At 49.4% G+C, this 21,584-nt stretch overlaps 1 protein-coding gene across 1 annotated transcript in view; it reads left to right on the plus strand.

Moving 5' to 3' along the window:
• The window catches only part of GCN1 (GCN1 activator of EIF2AK4), a 66,320-nt gene that overhangs the window by 3,816 nt on the left and 40,920 nt on the right, over positions 1-21,584 (plus strand). Inside the window, 17 exon segments of the mRNA XM_049788892.1 lie at positions 964-1,066; positions 6,216-6,279; positions 7,967-8,098; positions 8,410-8,518; positions 10,657-10,755; positions 10,845-10,979; positions 11,930-11,998; positions 12,306-12,414; positions 14,599-14,673; positions 14,950-15,078; positions 15,455-15,505; positions 15,898-15,996; positions 16,206-16,379; positions 20,303-20,373; positions 20,375-20,456; positions 21,104-21,153; positions 21,156-21,198. Of these exon segments, the coding sequence (XP_049644849.1) occupies positions 964-1,066; positions 6,216-6,279; positions 7,967-8,098; positions 8,410-8,518; positions 10,657-10,755; positions 10,845-10,979; positions 11,930-11,998; positions 12,306-12,414; positions 14,599-14,673; positions 14,950-15,078; positions 15,455-15,505; positions 15,898-15,996; positions 16,206-16,379; positions 20,303-20,373; positions 20,375-20,456; positions 21,104-21,153; positions 21,156-21,198 (1,594 nt within the window).

The raw sequence follows: 21,584 nt of genomic DNA on the forward strand, positions 1-21,584 counted from the left end.
TTGCGTTGTGGGACTGGGGAAGTGAGATCAAGGACATGACATCATGTGAGTGTCTGCTGGAGAGGCCAAGCTGGGCTCTCATCTTGGCACAAGCCACTACACTTGCACTCCTACAGCCTTGCCAGACCCTGATGCTCCCTCTGGACAGTTATGTATGGCCTTCTAGAGGGAACACCTGCCACATGGTTGGGTATCCTTAGATGACAGCGTTCTGAATGGAGACTTTCTGTCCTGATGTCTGAGATTTTTGCAGACTTTGCCTTTTTGTTGGGGGGTGGGGTTAGGTGTGGGGAAGAGGGTGACCCACATCTGGTGTTCCTCGGGACACCTGTGTCTATTCCTGTTTCTGTGCTCAGGAGTAGCCCCTGTTGGTGCTTGTGGATCACATGTGTTACCAGAGTATTGAGCTGGGATTGGCTGCATGCAAGGCAAATGCCCGAACCCTGGTACTATTTTTTTGACCTGACCTTTCTTTTGTGGCCCTCATTTAGGATATATTGGCTAATTTGACTGATTTGTTGAAAGTAATGCACCTCTATTGGAGGCTGATTTTGCCTCTTATTAAGAGACGTGGACCGTGTGTGGAATGTCACCGCTATGCCAGGAGGAATCGCAGCCTCCAGTGTGGCAGAGGCAAGAGGCACTGCTCGGGTCCTGCAAGGGGCACTGCTCGGGGTCCTGCAGTGGGGGCTGGATAGGTGGCATGGTGTGCTGAGTGCATGCTCTGTATCAGCCACACAGGCCTCAAAACAAAGTCAATAAATCATGCAGTGTATAAAGGCAGCTCCAGACAGTTTCATGGCTCCAAATGCCACTAGTGGAGAGGTTGAAAAGCCCTGAGGAAGACGGTGTCAGTGAGTTCTCCACCCCTTTCTGCAGAGCGTTTCCTCCCCCCCCCCCCCTTTCCTCACACACTGATATGTGGTCTGACAAGTGACATCTCCATGAACATTGTTTTCACAGGTTTCCGAGACACTGAAGCGCTTTGCTGGGAAGGTGACGACAGCCAGTGTGAAGGAACGCAGAGAAATCCTCGGTGAACTGGGGAAATGTGTTTCTGGAAAAGGTATTTATTTTCCCCCCTGTGGAATCTGGAGATGTTCCCACTATGGAGAGAACTGGGTTCCACCTGGGACCCTCGGACTCTCCTGTGAGCCCTGTTAGACATGAGGAGAGTCGACTCGTTTTTGCGCTCGAGTTTTTGACAGTTTTACCTGTTTCGACTAGAAATAGTTCTACATACCAATTTATCTTTGCTATGTAAACGTGCTGGGTGTAAAGACAAAGACATGACGTAGGACCCAGATTTTTCCTCATCTGTGTTCTTTGAAAGTCAGCCTAATGGAAACAGGCCAGTAAAGGAGTTCACGATCGAGAACATTTAGAAGATTCTAGGAAGATGTTTGATTTTATTGGACTTCCTTTGATTCATTGTTTTCTTTGAACTTCTTTTGGGCTGCAAACATGCAGAAGACCTGGAAAACAGCCCCTTTTCCTCCTTTTTTTTTAAAAAAAGTTTTGACCACACCCAGCGGTTCTCATGGGTTACTCCTGGCTCTGTGTTCAGAAACTACTGTACTGGCAGGTTCAGGGGACCACATGGGATGCTGGGAATCAAACTTGGGTCCGTCATGGCTAAGGCACACACCCTACCCACTGTGCTGTCACTCCAGCCCCCTCCCTCCATTTTTTATACTTACCTCTTTCATTGTCTTTTTGTTTTGTTTTTTTGCCAAACCCAGTACTTCTCAGGGCTTTTTCCTGACTTTGCACTCTAGAATTACTCCTGGCAGGCTCGGGAACCATATGGAAATAATGGGCATTGAATCTGGGTCAGACGTGTGTAAGGTACTAATGCCCTTAGTACCTACTGTACTATTGCTCTGGCTGCTCTTCTTTAATAATTTTATTATAATTGAATCACAGAGTTGTAAAGTTATTCCTGATTGAATTTCAGGTTTATAATGTCCCAGCCCTGTCCCTCCACCAGTGTCCACACTTTCCTTGCTGCCCCCCATCCTGCCTCTGTGGCAGGAGCTCTTTTCTTTTTTTTTTATTTGAGGCATGATGGTTTTCAATTCTGTCACTGAGAGGGTCTTATGGATATCACTTTTCTTTCAGCACCCAGACATCATCCAAAGTGACTACTTCCTTCTGTCACTGTCAAACCACATTTTGGTTAATTCTGAAAACATGTCCTTATCCTGATTTGACTATAATTGAGAGCTATCTTGCAGCTTTTAGCCTGATGTAAGCCTATTTTACCATCACTCTATACCATTCCTCCTTCCCCCCTCCCCCGTTTTTTTTTTTTTTCCCATGTTTTTTGGGCCATACTCAAACAGTGTTCACATCTTAATCTTGGCTCTGTGCTCAGGGATCACTCCTGGCGGGGCCTGGGAGACCACTGATGATCAAACTTAGTAGGTAGTAGGCCAGGGCTAGGTGAACACCTTATCCACTATATTGTGTCCAGCACTGCCCCCTTTTTTGTGTCATACTGGGGGTAGAAATAAAGGCTTCATCCATACTATGCATATTCTTGGCTGCCAAGCTCCCGTTCTTGGACCCCATTTTGTTTTTGAGCTTCCTTTAGGATGTAGTTATGCTCTAGCGGTGGGTTCTTAAGGTGGGCATGGAGAGGGGTTCTTGGGACAGCAGCAGTCTCAGAACTGTGCTCATGACATGACAGTGTATGAATACATGACAGAATACATGACAGTATATTCTCCGTTTTGTCCCTGGAATTCAGACTCAGACACCGGGGAGAAGCAGCCGTGCTTCGAGAGCCCTCAAGAGTCCCTCCCAGCTGGGGAACCTGAAAAGCACGGTCGCAGGGGCCTGAATCTCTCTTGCTGGCTACTGGTGCTTCTTGGTCCACACCCTAGGCCAAGCTCTCATTAGTGGCTTCTGACCTGGCGCCACCGGATGCCATGGCCCAGCTCATTCAGCTCATTGTTAAAGACGCGTGTAGACAAGTCTCTTGCTGTTGATGAGCATCTCAGAGGTTCTATTGGGTGTTGCTATTCCAGCACAGAGTTTTATTGGTGCCTTCAGGAGTCCTCTGGGCCCCTTGTTCTTGGCTGGGCTCTGGCTTGAAAGGCGTATGTGACCACAGCTGTACTGAATCCACCTGGGCTGGGCTCTCCTCACTAGGAAACACCCCCATTTTTGGGAGAAAGGAGTTTGTGGGATACGGGTGAGATTCAGGAACTAATCAGGGCTCTTGCCCCGGGGTTTTGATTCTGTGATCATCCAGATGATCCACGGCTCAGGGGAGGATATTTGTGTGTTTTTTTTTTTTTTTTGTTTTCGGGCCACACCCGTTTGATGCTCAGGGGTTACTCCTGGCTAAATGCTCAGAAATTGCCCCTGGCTTGGGGGGACCATATGGGACGCTGGGGGATTGAACCGCAGTCCTTCCTTGGCTAGCACTTGCAAGGCAGACACCTTACCTCCCCGGCCCCAAGGGGAGGATATTTGTAGGGCGTTTGGTTCCCTCTGATGTGTGGGTGGAGTGTTGGAAACTGCGCAGGAAGTGTTAGTTCTCAGTTTTCTGATTTTCGGAGGATGGGCGGGGACACTGTTCAGTGATTATTTTGGTCTCTCCCTAAGGAAAGCGGTGTTAATTGGAGCAGTAACCCCAGGGAGGACAGGTTGTTTCCCCATGGGGTGACCTGGCCTCACCTCTCTGCTGCTCCTCTCGGCACTGCCTCCACTTCCTCCAAATCTGGGCTTGCTGCTGTAGCCACCAACAGTGAAAGGCTCACTAGGCCGCCAAGAGTGCTCACCTGTCTGAGCCTATTCCCTATGTAAAATAAAATTCACACACATTGTGAAATTCACCCATGCACCGTATCTTTAACCCATGTGGATGGATCTGAAGTGGGGTAGTAGCAGCAAAGGATTAAGAAACCAAGCTAGTCAGAAGAGTCGTGGGGTCAGTGGCTTCTCCCTTGTGGTGTTGTCTCCAGTACTAAGCCAAAGGGGACATTCTTTATCCCAGAACAAAAGCTACTAGGGTGAGGCAGGGCAGAGAGATCCAGGTGGGCTTTTACATTATCAGAGGAGAGATTGAACAGAAAGAGGATCACCATTGTTTTGGGCTACTAGCTGGATGTCATCTTACAATTCTACCTTCTCTGTTTAAAACAAAACAAATGGGGAGGAGTGGTGGCGCAAGCCATAAAGTGTGTGCCTTGCCTGTGCTACTCTAGGGTAGACCGTGGTTCCATCCCCCAGAGTCCCCACATGGTCCCCCAAGCCAGGAGCAATTTCTGAGCTCATAGCCAGGAGTAACCACTGAGCGTCACTAGGTGTGGCCCAATAATAAACAAAACAAACAAAAAATTTAGAAAGACTACAAAATTGCCACAATCTGCCTCCTTCATAGCTTTGGCGCAAGAAGGGTGGACAGGGGTGGAGGGTGCTGGACTCTGGGCAGCCTGGAATGTTCATCAGGGCTTTTTACTAATGTCTCTTGCCTGTGACCTTTCCTGGCCCCTCTCACTCTTGCCTTCCGTGAACAAATTACGACCCTGCTTTGATGGTCTGGGGGGGGGCATCAGGGCCCCTCTCTCCTCACCATCATTCAGCTCAGGCCCTCCCAGCGTGTCTTTCGGCAGCTTTCACTCCCCCAGTGCATACCCTTTCTTCCCTTCCCACCTGCACGCTCTGTCCAGCTGAAGCAGTCATAGATTCACTTTCCAGTATTAAACAGTTGTACCAGCTAGCAGGCTGCTTGGTTTATGGGGCCTGGGTATTTGGGTCTTAAAATGGGCAGAGTTGGGGCTGGAGAGATAGGGTGCTTGTTTTGAAAGTGGCCTGTCTAGGTTTGATCCCTGGTACCACATGGTTTCCTGAGCCCTGACTGCCAGGAGTGATCTTTTTTTTCTGGTTTTGGTTTATGGGTCACACCCAGCAGAGTTCAGGGTTTACTCTTGACTCTGCATTCAGAAATCATTCCTGGCATGTTTGGGGGACCAAATGGGATATTGGGGATTGAACCTGGGTGGGCTGCATGTAAGACAAATGCCCTCCCTGTTGTGCTATGGCTCCAGCCCCTGCCAGGCGTAATTCTGAATACAAATCCAGGAGGCCCTAAACCATAATAAATGAATAAACAAAATGGCCCTTTTTTTATTTTTGGGCCACACCCAGTGACTCTCAGGGGTTCTCCTAGCTTTGCGCTCAGAAATCGCTCCTGGCTCTCCTGGCTCGTGGATCATATGGGCCACCGGGGATTGAACACAGGTCATCTTGGGCTGCCGTGTGCAAAGTAAACACCATATCGCTGCGCTAACGCTCTGGTCCCAGTCCTACGCCCTTTCTGAAGAGACCAAAAGGGATTTTCTGCGTGGAATGTTCGGAGCAGGTTCACTCTGTGCTGCACATGCTCTAACTTTGGCACCACCTCGCCTGCTGCCGAGTCCTGATAGGCTTGTTTGTTCTGACGCCTGTACTGTTGCTCAGGGGGGCATGTGAGGCAGCACTTTCCTCTCCTTGCTCTTTCCCAGAGCCCGCTTGTGTGTTCTTAAGTCCTTCAGAAATTACCCCACCCCTGGGTTACATCCTCTTTTCTGACATCTTATAATACTTTGTGTGTGTTTTTTTTCCTGGTTCACACCTAGCTGGACTGGGTGCAGCTTCTGGTGCAATGCTGAGGGGCCACATGCTTGAAGGGGGTTGGGGATTGATCTGAGGGCTCTTATTGGCAGAGCCCTTTGAGCTCTCCCTCTGGTTTCTTTCACGTTACTTTAATATTTTGTCTTTTTTTCCTCCTAATACTAGCAATCCAACTCAGGGCCTCAAACATGTAAGGCAAACCCTCAAACAGTGCATGGATCTTAGACAAATAACCTTTCTAGTTAATATTTAATACAACAGCTAGCACCAGTGAAACAGCTGTGCGCTCAGAACCTCCGGTCAGGAGAGTAACAGTCTCATCTGCTGCAGACTGTCACTTGGTGTCATGCCCTATTTGGAAGCCACTTGTTCAGCCTTCATTTCGTCCTGCAACAAGTATTCCCTGAGAGCTGGTCCCCACCAGATGTTTTCCTAGGGGTTTTGCCCCCATTTTGCCCTCTGGGGAATTCAGCATCCTGGGGAGTGTCCTGTGGCCTAGGTGGCAGGTGGCCGAGTGCCTGAACCAGGCAGATATTCAGATATTCAAGAAGTTGTTTTCATTGACTAACCTCTGGAAACCTCGGTTTCAGATCTGCCAGAGGGAGCGGTAAAAGGACTCTGCAAATTATTCTGCTTGACCCTGCATCGCTACAGGTGAGTCCTGAGCAGGGCCCCTATGCTGAGGGCGTTAGGAGGCGGGTAGAGCCTGCTGTGGAGCCAGGCTGACTGGGCCTAGACCTGGGCAAGGACTTTTTCTCTGTTCTTTCCATTTCTTTTGTCTTCCTTTCTTTTTTTGGGGTGGGGAGGTTTGGGCCATACTCTCTTGGTACTCAGGGCGTCCTCCAGATTTGGTGCTTAGGACTTACCCCTAGTAGTTCTAGGGGGACCATTTGTAGCTCAAAGCAGGGTCAGTGTCATGCAAGGCAAGTTCCTCAGTCCCAACTCTCTTTCTGGCCCCTTGAGCAAGTCTCGTAATTTCTCTGGCTTCAGTTCCTTCATAGCCAGAATGGGATACCCTCTTATCTTCCTCTCAGGGCTGTTGGTGAGTGTGAGCGCTGGATCTGGACACTGTTATTCATCAGGCCTGTCAGAGCACTTGGTCTGGAGCTCCATTCTGGAGTCTCTACCAACCTGCCCAGCTTGGGGTACATGATTTTTCTCCCTTTACTTTGTGGATTCCCTTCTCTCCCCTCTCATACATAAGTAGCCAAGGCCTTAACTTTAGACACACGCCATGATAAATGAAAGCACTTGGCTTGGTGTTTCAGAAGCCTGGGTATGCTATAAAATAAAAATATAAAATCCATGAACTGGTGAGACCACCCCAGGCACCGTGTTTCTAACCCTTAGGCAGATGAATCTGATGAAGCAGGGTAGCGGGGAAAAATAATACAGCAGTCAGAAAAGATATTCATTGGGGTCAGCTCATTCCTCCATGTGCTGCCTATACACCATGTACTTTCTCTCTAGCCCCCTTTCTTTCCTTTTTTTTTTTTTTTTTTTTTTTGGTCATTTTGCTTTGGGCCACACCTGGTGACGTTCAGGAGTTACTCCCGGCTATGTGCTCAGAAATCATTCCTGGGGCCGGAGAGATAGCATAGAGGTAGGGCATTTGTCTTGCATGCAGAAGGATGATGGTTTGGATCCCAGCATCCCATATGGTCTCCCAGGCCTGCCAGGAGCAATTTCTGAGTGTAGAGCCAGGAATAACCCCTGAGTGCTGGTGGGTATGACCTGAAAAAAAAAATTAAAAAAAAAATTGATCCTGGTGTGGGGGACCATATGGGACGCCAGGGATCAAACTGAGGTCCGTCCTGGGTCATCTGTGTGCAAGGCAAGGCAAATACTCTACCACAGCGCTTTTGCTCTGGGCCCCATCCACCCCCCCTTTCTTTATCCAGACTCTTTTCTTTATTCAGACCAACCTCCAAACCCTGAAGGGGGGAAGTCTAGTAATCCAGGTGGGCTTTTCATTTCAAAGGAAGAGGTTAGGGAAAAAGGAAGTTGGGGGAAGGTTCACTTTTGTATGCCACTTCCTGGATGCTGAGAGGAGGTAGATTTGCCTTGTTGTGTCCTAATTCCATCATCTGATCGGCTGGAGTATTGAGCAGTCTGATGCTTTTAGTAATTTTTTTGATTTCTGACCGCTTACTCCTGGGGACTGTATGGGATGCTAGGGATCGAACTCAGGTCAGGCGCATGCAAGGCCTTACCTGATCTCCTATCTCTCTGGCCCAACAGCCTAATTTTTCTGTGCTGCCTAGCCCATGGCCTCAGCAGCCGTGCCCTTGCCCCACATCTTGATGTCTCGTTGTCTCACCCTCACCTTTTTCTTCCCTAGGGATGCGGCCTCCCGCAGAGCCCTGCAGGCCGCCATCCAGCAGCTGGCTGAGGCACAGCCAGAAGCCACCGCTAAGAACCTTTTGCACTCTCTGCAGTCCTCAGGCATCGGCTCCAGAGCGGTTGTGCCCAGGTGAGCAGTGTGCTGGGAAGGAGTGAGCAGGCTCCTCCCCTTGGCCTCTCTGCGTGAGGTACGAAGAGGGACCCAGGAGGCCCTCAAGGGAGTCACTGCCCTGAGGAGTAGGGCTCGGAAATCAATGGAAATGATATTTGGTTCTTTGGGGAAATCAGAATCCCTTGGCACCAAATGGTGAACTTCCTTTGGCCGTTGTTTGACTGTAGAGGCCTGGTCCTCAGAACTGGAGCCAATGGGCCAAGGGAGGCTCCAGCACTCAGGCCGGGTCTTGCTATGTTGCTCTCCCTCTCCTTCCACCTCCCCTGCAGCAAGAGCAGTGGCTCAGCAGCCCTGCTGGCCTTGTCCTGGACCTGCCTCCTGGTGCGCATTGTCTTCCCCTCCAGAACCAAGCGGCAAGGAGATGTCTGGAACAAACTGGTAGGTTCTCTGGGTCTTTGGAGTAGATTGCTACTCAAGGGCGTGTTTAAGTGGCTTCTCTGTCTAGAACTCATCTAGTGCCTGAATAGAAGGTGATTTCCGTCTGGCTGTGGAATGTCTTTGAGCTGCTGGGACTGGGCGCTGGGGGCTTGGTGGTGAGCAGAGAAGTGTCTCCCTGGGTCCTATGTTTGGTGACACATTTGGGGCATCAGGGATTGAACTCATGACTTCACGCTAATCAAGGCAGATGCACTAGTCTCTGAGTAGTTCCTGGGACTCAAGGATTTATGGAACACCTCAGTGGTTATGTTCGAGAGCTCTTGGTTCGAGCTCAAGCTTTTGTGGGGAGGATTGGCCATATAGGGTGAGCTGGGAAGGTTTGCAGCAGAAAGGCAGACAGGCAGGAGAGAAAGGTGTGGGTCACCGGTATGAGAGGAAGGCCTTCCAGAACACTTACTGTTTGGGCAGCTACCTGACAGTAGGCGAGAACAGAGCATGCTTAGATAAGGACATTCTAGAAAGAGCCAACAGTTGTAAGGTTCTGAATAGCAACAAACTTGAAAAAAAAAAAAGCTTGAGGCCAGAGAGACAGCATGGAGGTGGAGCGTTTGCCTTACATGCAGAAGGATGGTGGTTTGAATTCCGATATCCCATATGTTCCCCTAAGCTTGCCAGGAACGATTTCTGAGGGTAGAGCCAGGAGTAACCCCTGAGCGCTGCTGGGTGTGACCCAAAAACCAAAAAAAAAAAAAAAAAAAAGAAAAAAAAAAAAGAAAAAAAAAAGCTTTAAAAGTTTTTGTGAGGGGAGATTTGCTGCCTGGCGTTCTGGGGCATCTGAGGGTATGGAGTTGCTTTGGGAGTTTGCACTTGAGTGCTTGTTACATGCTTTCCTCTGGCTGGGCCAGGGAGCTGCTGCACGCCCACCTTTTTTTTTTTTTCTTCGGTTTTTGGGCCACACCCGGCGGTGCTCATGGGTTACTCCTGGCTGTCTGCTCAGAAATAGCTCCTGGCAGGCACGGGGGACCATATGGGACACCGAGATTTGAACCAACCACCTTTGGTCCTGGATTGACTGCTTGCAAGGCAAATGCCGCTGTGCTCTCTCCGGGTCCGCACACCCATCTTTTCAACTGGGCCAGAGCTCCATGTTCACTGAGGATCTAAACACTAAAGAAGGAAGAAATGTTGAGGCTGTTTCTTTGATTTTCTGCAGGATACGGAATATATTCTTCTTCTTCTTTTTTTTTGCTTATTTAATGCCCTTTTTTTCCCTCTAGACTATAAGATGTGTGAAAACAGGGACCATGTGTCTCTTGTTCCCCTTGTGTTTTTCTTTTGTTTGCTTTTATTTTGGGGTGATAGCCTGACTATACTTAGAGCTTCCTCCTAGTTCTGGAGATCACTCAGGGATCACTCCTGGTGGGGCTCTGGGGACCAAGTGTGATGCCAGGGATTGAACGTGGTCAGCTGTATGTAAGGCATGCACCCCATCTACTGTATTATTTACCATCCCTAACCCATGTTTTCTTAGTTAACTCATAATAGGTCCAACAATAACAATGAATTTTGGGGGGTAGGCACATTCAGCTGTTCTCAGGGGTTACTTTCTGGCTCTGTGCTCAGGAATTACTCTTGGTGGTGCTCAGAGGACCATAGGGATACTGGGGATTGAACCCAGGTTGGTCGTGTATGAGACAAACACCCGTCCTGCTATACTAATTATAGTTTCAGCCCCAGCAATGAAATTTGTAGGCCACTTGGCAGTGCTCAGGACTTACTCTTGGTGCTGCACTCAGGAATCATTCTTGGCAAGGCTTGAAAGACCATACAGGGTGCTGGGGATCAAACCTGTATCATCTTCATAAGAGGCAAGCATCCTGCTCTACATGCTGGACTTTCTCTCTGCCCCCCCCCCCCAACACATATGTTTAAGGAAATGCTTGTGTGAACAGAGGTGATTCTAGGATGAAACCCTGTGTGGGGGTGTGGAGGAAGGTGATGTGGGGAACCAGGTGAAGGAGGAGGCCCAAATGGAGACGAACCTGGGATCTGGCAGACCTGATGCAGGGCTCTTGGGTGTGGAGGCAGAGAGTGAGGGACCTTTCAACCCAGACTTGAGCCTCTTCCCCCCCTGGCAGGTTGAGGTGCAGTGCCTGCTCTTGCTGGAGGTGCTGGGCGGCTCTCACAAACATGCCGTGGATGGTGCCGTGAAGAAGCTCACCAAGCTGTGGAAAGAGGTGACAGGAGGCAGCCCTGGGTGGCAGGCTTGCTGCGGCCATGCCAAACTGCTGCCACTTGACTCCCAGCTCTCCCCTTCCTGCTGCAGAACCCAGGGCTGGTGGAGCAGTACCTGTCAGCCATTCTCAGCCTAGAGCCCAGTCAGCACTACGCGGGCATGCTGGGGCTGCTGGTGCAGTTCTGCACCAACCACAAGGAGATGGATGTGGTCAACCAGCACAAAGTGAGTGGGGACTGTGGGCACCTTATGCCTGGAGTTGGAGGCACCCATCTACTGGCCTCACCTGCACTTGTTGGTTCCTTTCTTCCCCGAGACCATGTGGCTTTCGCTGTGATAAGTAAATTATAAGCAGATGGGGCCTGTTGTCTCCGGCTCTGGCTTGGAGAGGCTTCTGGTGTTTATGGGGATGGTTATCCTTGGGTTATCCTTAGTTCTCCTGCACTGTGAGCAGCTGCTCTGTGCCAGGTCAGGAATGAGGTGTGCAGAGACCAGCACAAGGGCTGTGAACCCTGCTTTAGAAGGATCGCATTGGGGCCGGAGAGATAGCATGGAGGTAAGGCGTTTGCCTTTCATGCAGAAGGTCATCGGTTCGAATCCCGGCGTCTCATATGGTCCCCCGTGCCTGCCAGGAGCAATTTCTGAGCATGGAGCCAGGAATAACCCCTGAGCACTGCCGGGTGTGACCCAAAAACCACAAAAAAAAAAAAAAAAAAGAAGGATCGCATTGAGAAGTTATAGGTCCTGAGCCAGGTTGTCGGCTTAGGTTGTTTACTGCAGAAAAGTAGTATGTAAGACTTAGGGCAAGGGTCAAGAATGCATCTCTAGTGAGGGAACTTGAAAGACAGGAGGTGGAGGAAGGGCATTTTAGTCACAGAAAGGTGGCTCTGGGGAGGATAAGCAGCTGACTCGAATGGGCTTGGAGCAGGAGGTTAAGAGTGTGTGGTTCTGCCTGCTAGAATACGGGAGGGCCTCTGGATGTTGGCCAGGCATTTCCTAGGAGCGAGGAAAAGCCGCAGGGAGTGAAACCATGGCCAGGGAAACCTCGGTGCTTGACGCCTGAAGTCTGGGATATTGATTTGTGGGTTTTGTGTGTGTGTCCTGTTCTCAAAAGAGGCTCAGCGCTGGCCTCAGAGACTGAGAATGTCGGGCTCTAACCAGGTCTTATTCCCTAGAGTACCCTGCTAGAGTTTTACGTGAAGAACATTCTGATGAGCAAAGTCAAGCCGCAGAAATACCTGCTGGTGAGTGCTAGCGAGGTGGACATCACTTGCCTGAACGACTGAGGCTGCTTCTGGATCCTGGGATTCAGCACCATTCTCTGTTCTGACTCACTCCCTTTCTTCCTCTTCCTCTTTAATCCCTACTCCTTCATCTGGGTTTTTTGGCGGTGTTGGGACTTGCTCTTGATTGTGCTTAGGGAGTATTCCTAGCAGTGCTCAGGTGACCACATGAGGTGCCAGAGATGGAATCAGGATTGGCCACGTGCAATTTAGGTGCCTTGTCTGTTCTCTGTGTCCGGCCCTGACACCATCTCCTTCTTCCTTATAGGATAACTGTGCACCTCTGCTCCGCTACATGTCCCATGCAGAATTTAAGGACCTGATACTCCCCACCATACAGAAGTCCTTGTTGAGGAGTCCAGAGAATGTCATTGAAAGTAGGTTGTGGCCCCAGAGGGGACCAGGGAGACCAATTTCCTCATAAGCCACATCTCCAGGACCTGCCAAGAGGAAATGGGGGGACGGAGAGGGGCGTGTATGTTCATAGTTTGCCTTGCAGGGACCTGACAAGAAGGGGGAGAGATCAAGCTTTCTTTTGAGGTTCTGTTGAAGGACATGGTCCTCTTGGGGAAGAATCCACAAAAGTATCTTAAATGACCTTTAGAGGTGGGGAACTGCTAGAAGCCCCAAACAAGTTTAATCTTTCTGCCATCCCGCTCACCACCTTCCTTGGTTGCTCACGGCCTCTTGGGAATAGCTGGGGTCAGGACAGGGTTGCCTATTATATAAATATAAAATATAGAGTCCTAGTGTGGTGGGGTAAAGCCTTTCTCGACATGGCCCGGCGCCTGTACCCCTGTCACGGGTGGGTCTGAAGGCTCAGGATACCGGTGTAGAAATTCACAAGACAGAAAAACTTTTGAGGAGTCAACCAGCTTTATTACCTGGCGCTAACTGCTGCTAAGCAGCCTCTTTCCTCCTGCCCTCCATGATCCCTTGCCCCTTTGTCGGCCTCCCCTTCCCTCCCAGGTTACTTTTTTTTCCCAAACCTCAGAACCCTTCCAAGTGTGGAAGGGTCTGACCATCCCGGTGGGATAAACAGGAAGTTGGGGGGAGAAGATACCCACAACTTATGAGCTGGATCAGCATCTCCTCCTGAGTCCAGGGGCCCCTGCATTTCCCACTTCTCTCCTGCAGCCCTTGCCTCTTGTCCACTAGTTCCACTTTATAGCCACCTTTTACTTTTGCTCAATTTTTATTTTTTATTATTAAATGATGTGGTCTATGAAAAATAATAAAAATATGTCTTATTTACTTATATTTTTTAATTTTTGGGTCACACCCAGCAGCGCTCAGGGGTTACTCCTGGCTCTGTGCTCAGAAATTGCTCCTGGCAGGCACAGGGGACCATACGGGATTCTGGGATTTGAGCTGATGTCAGTCCAGGGTCGGCTGCTTGCAAAGCAGACGCCCTATCACTGTGCTATCTCTCTGGCTCCCAAAAATCTAACAGATTTTTTTTTTTTTTTTTGCAAACAAAACACATTCATTTCAAATAAATATGCCTCTAAAATAAGTTCTTCTTTGGAATTAAGAAAAAAATCAGCATTTCTAAAACTGAACAAATGTGAATATTGGATATATTAAAAATCTATGGCATAGCTATTGGAGTTCTGTTTTTTTCTTTATTTTTATTTTTAATATGAGAACAAAGATGCAAAGAAAGAGGACAAGGTAAAGTTACAGTGGAAGGACAATCACCCATAAACAATTCTCAGAAGTCCCCTTGCTGATATCTTAACTTTGAACTTTCAGCCAAAGAATATTAAGAAAAATAAAACAGAACCCATGTACAATTACTTTGTCCTTCAAGTCCCCAGATTGTAATACATAATATTTCTTAGCAGCACACAAAGCAATCTAAAGCCATAAAACTTATGTAACTCCTTAAACATTGAAGGCATAGTACTTTTTTACATTTCCATGCACATGCATATTAGTTTAAGTTAACCTCAAAAGTTTAAGTGGGTTGTTTTCCTTAAGGATTAGAGTCAAAGGAGCACAGTAAAAACGGTGGTAGAGTGGCAATTATTGTTTGCATAGGCCCACCAAAATATGAGGGACATGGAAAGGAAAAGCCTTGGCCTAAATACAAGGAGACCCTACCCCTGAAGTTTCCTGGCATAAGACCAACTTTTTTTTTTTAAAAAAAATTTGCTTTCAGGTCACCAGGTGCACCCACTGTGCTGTCATTCTGGCCCCCTTTTAGAGATTTTTTTAGAGTTGCAAGAACCTTTGGAGACCATGCATGCTCAGGGCTTCCATCCTGTCCAAATAGTTAGAACTCGGCATGTAGGTGACATGTACTACTCAAGAATGGGGGGTGGCATCCGCCTCTGTTTTGGAACGAAGCATGATTGGAGTGTTGGCAGAGTGCCTTCTGCTAATTGGCAAAAGACACATCCAGTGGTGCTCTGGGGTGAAGGTGCTACTGGAGAGCGATGCCATGTGATCTGATTCTTTGCAGCTCACTGGCAGGCCTGGTAGCACTTGTTGGGAAGAGGGTAGAAATGGCCGTTGTACCCGGGGCAGCTGTGGTCAGTGCCTGCTCTCCCCTGTAGCTATCTCCAGTCTTCTGGCCTCGGTGACTCTAGACCTCAGCCAGTATGCCCTGGACATTGTGAAAGGACTGGCTAGTGAGTATGCTGACCCTTCTCCCTCCAGCTCCTCAAAGGGGACCTTGTCCTAATTATTGCAGAGAAGGGGAGTCAGGGGGGGGGCAGGTTTAAGCACAGGTAATTTCACTGACACTTCCTCTGCGGAATGTCTTTCCTGACGTTGCTTGTCTTCAGGACGGGGAATAGAATGAGACGGGGGGGAGCCTATGGGGATAGAGTTGCGCTCTGAGGTCCTGAGCTGTGTGTGGGTAAGTAGCATCTGAGTGCATCTGTGACTGTGCCTACTGCCCGCAGGCCAGCTGAAGTCCAACAGCCCCCGCCTGATGGACGAGGCTGTGCTGGCATTGCGGAACTTGGCCCGCCAGTGCAGCGATCCCTCGGCCATGGAGGCGCTGACCAGACACCTCTTCGCTATCCTTGGAGGTGAGCAAAACCTTCAGAAGTGCTGAGGGTTGTGACATGGGCTCCTTGGCTTTCCCTGGCACTGGGGCCATGCAGTGTGAATTTGGCAGATGACCAGAGCACATGCAGGGCAGGAGGAGGTAACCTTTTTTGGGGTAGGGGTGGGGAGCACACCCTGTGGTGCTCAATGGTTGGTTATTCCTGGCTCTATACTTAGGAATTGCACCTGGCAGGCTCAGGGACCATATGGGATGCCGGGGAGCAAACTCAGGTTGGCCCAGCGACCAAGGCAAATGCCCTCCCTGCTGTGCTATTGCTCCGGCCTCTATTATGCTTTTTTAAAGCATTAAAGAGGGTGAACTGCATTTGGAATCATGCTGTTTCTCCTCTCTCAAAGGCTCCGAGGGAAAGCTAACTATCGTAGCCCAGAAGATCAGTGTCCTCTCAGGTACGGGGATCGTCCAGGGGAGATGAGGCTTCATGGAACTGTTGGGTAAACAAGTGCTTTAGCTCTCTTTCGGGGAAGCAGGCAGACCTCGTCATGCCTGGGTATGTGCTAGAGAGTCAGCCTTTGAACCCAAGGCTCTCACCCCATTGAACCACAGCCCATTAACTACAGCATCTTAGCTGCTCTGGGGATCTTGTCTGTCTTGACAGTCTGGGCCTCCCAGCATGGCTCCCTGGTCCTGCTGCCCAACTGTTTGGTTTCTGTAAGAGCAGTTTGTTGAAAGGGGAGTTGAGGGGCCTCCGAGGAGAGGTGCAGGGAGTGGGCACAGCTCCTGTGCTGCTGGCTTTCCCCTGATGTTGACAAAGGCCTAAGCCAGGGTCTATGCCTTTCAGGGATCGGAAGTCTCAGTCACCACGTGGTGTCCGCACCTTCCAGCCAGGCTCTAAATGCAGCCGTGGCAGAGCTGTTCATCCCATTCCTCCAGCAGGAAGGTACGTGTGTGTTCATCATCCAGGTACAGTTGGGGCCTGGTGTGGCCTTGGCCCCAAGTTTTCACAGTCCATCCCTGAGTCCCTTCTGAAGGCCTAACCTCTTCTGAAGCGGTACTGCATCTTTCTCCTCCTCCTCCTTTTTCTCCTCTTTTGTGATGCCATGGTGCGGATGGGAGTTGGTGGACTGACTGCTTCTGCCTCTGCTCCAGTTCACGAGGGCACCTTGGTGCATGCCGTCTCTGTCCTGGCTCTCTGGTGCAACCGCTTCACCACGGATGTTCCCAAGAAGCTCACGGAGTGGTTCAAGAAAGCCTTCAGCCTTAAGACCTCCACATCTGCTGTGAGGCACGCCTACCTGCAGTGCGTGCTGGCCTGTTTCCGAGGTGAGGTACCAGCCCTGCTCCTTAGTCCTCCACAGGTGCCCTCACAGCTCAGGGGCTTCTTCTGTTTGAAGTTCTCCCTTCTGGTTTGGTTCTTTTGTGTCATTTCCTCCTGAGCCTCTGGGCATGTGAGGCTTAGTTTTTTTGAAAGCCCAAGATCAGAGCTCAGTCTTTTTTGTTTTGTTTTGTTTTGGGGCCACACCTGGCAGCACTCAGGGGTTACTCTTGACTCAATGCTCTAAAATTACTCCTGGCAGGTGCTGGGGACCCTATGGGATGCCTGGGATCAAACTTGGTCAGTTCCAGGTTGGCTGTGTTCCAAACAGACGCCCTCCATTGTGCTAGCGTTCTGACCTTAGTGCTCAGTTTTAGCAGCTTACACTGTCTTCTCCCTTCACACTGTAGCGGACAAGGACAAGCACAGCTTTGTTCTGTAGGACCCAGAACCAGAATCTGGCACCATGTTAGCAGAAACGATGGATAAATTAATCTGATGGGGGCAGATTTGGGGGTTGGGGGGCACACGTCTGGTGGTACTCGGGTTACTACTAGCTCCACACTTAGGAATCACTCTTGGTGGGCTCAGGTGGACCATATGTGATGTCGGAGATCAAGCCCAGGTCAACCGTGTGCCAGGCAAGTGCCCTCCCCATTGTATCCCATGATGGGGCAGATTCTTAAGGGCCAACTTTTTATAGACCTGAAACTGGACCTATTTACAAAAACACTTATTATGCTCACTTTAAGTGCTGCCAAACAAAATGCCACATGGCCCTTGGCAGGCAGCTACCTCAGACAGTTCTTGGGGGAGCTTTCAAATTTCTTTAGGCACTCAGCCCCCCAGGTTAACCTTTTTTGTGGATATCTACTGCCAAGAGAGGTTGGCATTCAATTAAAAAAAAGCTTCAGAGCCGGAGAGATAGCATGGAGGTAAGGTGTTTGCCTTTCATGCAGGAGGTCATCGGTTCGAATTCCGGCATCCGATATGGTCCCCCGTGCCTGCCAGGAGCAATTTCTGAGCCTGGAGCCAGGAATAACCCCTGAGCACTGCCCAGGGTGCTTTGACCCAAAAACCACAAAAAAAAAAAAAAAAAAAGTAGCTTCATAAATGAACTATGGTTTAAAAGAAACATCCACGAGATTCCAGAGCTGCCTTTGATCCTTTTGGTTCAGTCTGCACATGTGCCTCAAGTTTGCATTTCTTGCTGCTCTTGGATTGAGCTCTGAGATAGCAGAGACCTGATTGGTTGAGCCTAGATCTTCCTTTTGGAGCTATTTCTGCTGAGATATCTTTTAAAATATACTTGACAGGAAGGCTGAAGAGATGTTGCAGGTAAGGCCAACCTGATTTGGTCTCTTGGCATGTGAACCATCCTGGTTCAAATCCTGAGCATAGTTGGGTAGGACCACCCCCTAAATCAAAAGTGACATAATACATTATAGAAATAAATTTTTACTTCTTTTTATTGACCGTTATCTGGGTTAATACCTGGTTCTGTGGCAGACTCGGGTGACCATATGGGTGTCAGAGATTGAACTTGGGTTGGGTCGCTCCTACTCACTGTTCCATTTCTCTGGCCCTAAAAATAAAAACAAATTTCTTGGTATGAAATTTATTACCCTCATTTGAAGGAAATGCTGGTAATAACTATGATTTGCCAGACATACCAGTTTAGTAGTTAAAACAAATCATGAGTTTAGGGCTGGAGAGATAATATAAGGGGGTTTTAGTCTCTGGCATTGCATATAGTCCCCTGAGCACTTTTGGGTTTGGTGTGATCTCTTGCCCCAAAGAAATATGAGAATTGGGGCTGGCGTGATAGCGCATTAATAGTAGCATATTCTCTGCTGTTGTGTTTCTTCTCTCCCACCCCTCCTTTTTTTTTTTTTTTTTTTTTTTTTTTTTTGTGGTTTTTGGGTCATACCCGGCAGTGCTCAGGGGTTACTCCTGGCTCCATGCTCAGAAATTGGCTCCTGGCAGGCATGGGGGGACCATATGGGACGCCGGGGATTCGAACCGATGACCTTTTGCATGAAAGGCACACGCCTTACCTCCCATGCTATCTCTCCGGCCCCTTTTCTTTTTTCTTAAGTGGAATTAGTTCATAGGTGAGCAGGTTGGTTTTGATTGTAGAATTTGATTTCGAGGATGTAGAATTTGATTTGCTTTGTACAATGGATGACCCAGGACGGAACCTCAGTTCGAACCCCAGCCTCCCATATGGTCCCCAAAGCAAGAGTGATTTCTGAGCACATAGCCAGGAGTAAACCCTGAGCGTCAACTGGGTGTGCCCCCCCCCCATAAAATAGAAAAAGAAAAAAAAAGAAATTAAGGTTTAACTATAATTTTTTTTTTTTGGGTCACACCTAGGCCTAGCAATATTCAGGGCTTACTCCTGGTTCTTTACTCAGGAATCACTCCCAGTGATGCTTATGGGATGCCAGGGATGGAAACCGGCTGATTGTATGTAGGGGAGGCATCTTACTGCTATACTATCCAGTCCTGGTTTAGCTATACTTCTATTGAGTTTTTGTTTTGTGACACATCTGGTTGTACTCAGGGCCTATTTCCAGCAAAGCGTTCATTCCTGGTGGCTTTCAGGGGACAGTGCAATGCCAGGAATTAAATTCAGATCTGCTGCACTTGAGAAACTTTGTATCAACCTTTTGGGCTTTGCTGAAGCCCCACACCCCTTTTTTTCCTTGGTTTTTGGACCACATCCGGCAATACTCCTGTGTTATTCCTGGTTCTTGCCACTCAGGAATCATCTCCTGGTGATGCTCAGAGAACCATATGGGATGCCGGGGGATCGAACTGGGATTGGCCACATGCAAGGCAAGGCATATTTTTCTGCTGTGGTGTTTCTTCTCTCCCACCATCTTTCTTTTCTTCTTAGGTTCATAGGTGAGCAGGTTTGGTTCTGATTTTAGAATTTGATTTCGAGATAAATCTAATGTGGGGACTCCACCCAGCAGTTGACAGATGGATTTTAGGTTTTCTTTGACTCCCTTCACCAGCTCTGTAACTGTGTGGCCTTAGGTAACTCACTGAACCTTTCCCAGTCTGTTTCCTTATTGGTCCACGCAATAGCTGCACTCAGGTTAGTAAAGATCTGTCTAGTTCTGGGACCAGAGCAATAATACAGCAGGGTGGGTGTTTGCCTTGCATGTGGCTGACCTGGGTTTCATCCCTGTATCCTGTATGGTCCTCTGAGCCTGCCAGGAGTGATTCCTGAGTGCAGAGCCAGGACTAAGCCTGAGCACCACTGAATGTGGTTCAAACAAAAACCTGAAACACACACAAAAGATTCCTCTAGTTCTAACTACAGCTGCAGAGTTAAGTCAGTTCCCGTTTCGCTTTTATTTTATTTATTTTATTTTTTTAATGGTTTTTGGCCACACCCGGTGACGCTCAGGGGTTACTCCTGGTTATGCGCTCAGAAGTCGCTCCTGGCTTGGGGGACCATATAGGACGCTGGGAGATCGAACTGTGGTTGTCCTAAGCTAGCGCTGCCAAGGGGCAGATGCCTTACGTCTAGCGCCACCACACGCCGGCCCCTTGTTTCGCCATTTTTTTGTTTTGTTTTTGGGGGCCACACCCGTTTGATGCTCAGGGGTTACTCCTGGCTAAGTGCTCAGAAATTGCCCCCTGGCTTGGGGGGACCATATGGGGAGACTGGGGGATCAAACCACGGTCGCAATCTTTCCTTGGCTAGCACTTGCAAGGCAGACACCTTACCTCTAGCGCCAACCTCACCGGCCCCAGTTCTCGTTTCGTTTTTTAATTCAAGTCTTGGATAGGTACATGAGAGGGTCTTGGCCTTTTCTAGTTTGACCTGGGCTGCCTGCTCCTTTCTCAAGTCTTATCATCTGGTGAGCCCTGGAGATGTGGGTTTAACCCGGATGGTCCATTCCTCTCTCTACAGGTGACACGCTGTTGCAGGCCCTGGACCTGCTGCCCCTTCTCATTCAGACGGTAGAGAAGGCAGCTTCCCAGATGCACTCAAGTGCCCATAGTCACCGAAGGGGTTGCTGCAGCCCTGCTGCTCTCCAAGCTTTCTGCAGCTGACTCCCAGGCTGGTAAGGAGCCTGCAACTGTCCACCAGGGGCAGTGGCTCGGGGTCTTCGACAGGGTAGGGTGTCAGCTTGCTCCTTCCTGGACCAGGGCTGCATTGGGCCTGTATTAGCAGGTTTCACCTCACAGCCATGGGCTGTGTCCCTCTTTGCCCTCATGGACTGCAGGGCTTTAAATCCCAACAGATATGACAGGGGAGGGCGTTAAGAAGCTTCCCCTACTGAGCCTGTCATTCTCCAGAAACCAGGTTCTTGCTCCTGACGGTGTTACCAGTTTCCTTTGTCGCCTAGGGCTGTTTTAAAGGGGGTTTGCTTTTGTTTGGGGACCTGGTGTCAGGAATGACCGTGAGGGAGGGGGAGTGTTAGACCCGCGCCCTGAAGACTCCAAGGTGATTCTGATTTGCTTTAGAGGGGAAGTGTGGTGTGTAGGATCCTGGAGTAGTGCCTGGATTCCAGAAATGGGGTAGGCAGCAGAGAATCCCCAGAGGTTTTCATACAGAGGAGGGTCCTGGAAGGACCAGGCCCAGGAGCTATGCAACCATGCTGCAGGGAGCTACCTCAGTGTCTGCCCGGAGGGCCTGGGGTGGCCAGCTCCATAGTGTCAGGGCTGGAGGATCCAGCATTGGTGAACGAGACCACCTTGTCTCTTGCAGAGGCCAAACTAGGCAATTTCTGGCAGCTGGTTTTGGATGAGAAAAAGCAGAATTTTTCACATCTGAGAAATTCCTGCTCCTGGCCTCCGAGGACGGTGAGTTACATACAACCCACCCAGTTCACTCAGCTTTGGGCCCAGTAGGTCTCTGCAGGCCGTCTGAACCAGCCCTCCCTGACTGCTGGTGTTTGGTACCATCAGCTCTGAAAAACTGACCTGTGAGAAATGGCTCTGGGGAGGTTATGTCATTTGGTGGGACATCTGTGTGGGACTAAGGGTGTGTATGTGGGGCATGAGATTGGTAGGTCCAAAGCACTGACAGTGGAGTGTGACAGCAGGGGTAAATTACAGGCTTATTGGGTAATTGGTGCTGTCTCCAGGCGCTTGCTGAGCAAAAGACAGCTGAGGAGCTGGTGAGGAGCTGGTGGGCTGGGCTGTCTCTGACTCCACCACCATCTCCGCCCCCAGGAGATGCTAAATTG

This window comes from Suncus etruscus, chromosome 15 (assembly GCF_024139225.1).
Source record: "Suncus etruscus isolate mSunEtr1 chromosome 15, mSunEtr1.pri.cur, whole genome shotgun sequence".
NCBI classification, from domain to species: domain Eukaryota; kingdom Metazoa; phylum Chordata; class Mammalia; order Eulipotyphla; family Soricidae; genus Suncus; species Suncus etruscus.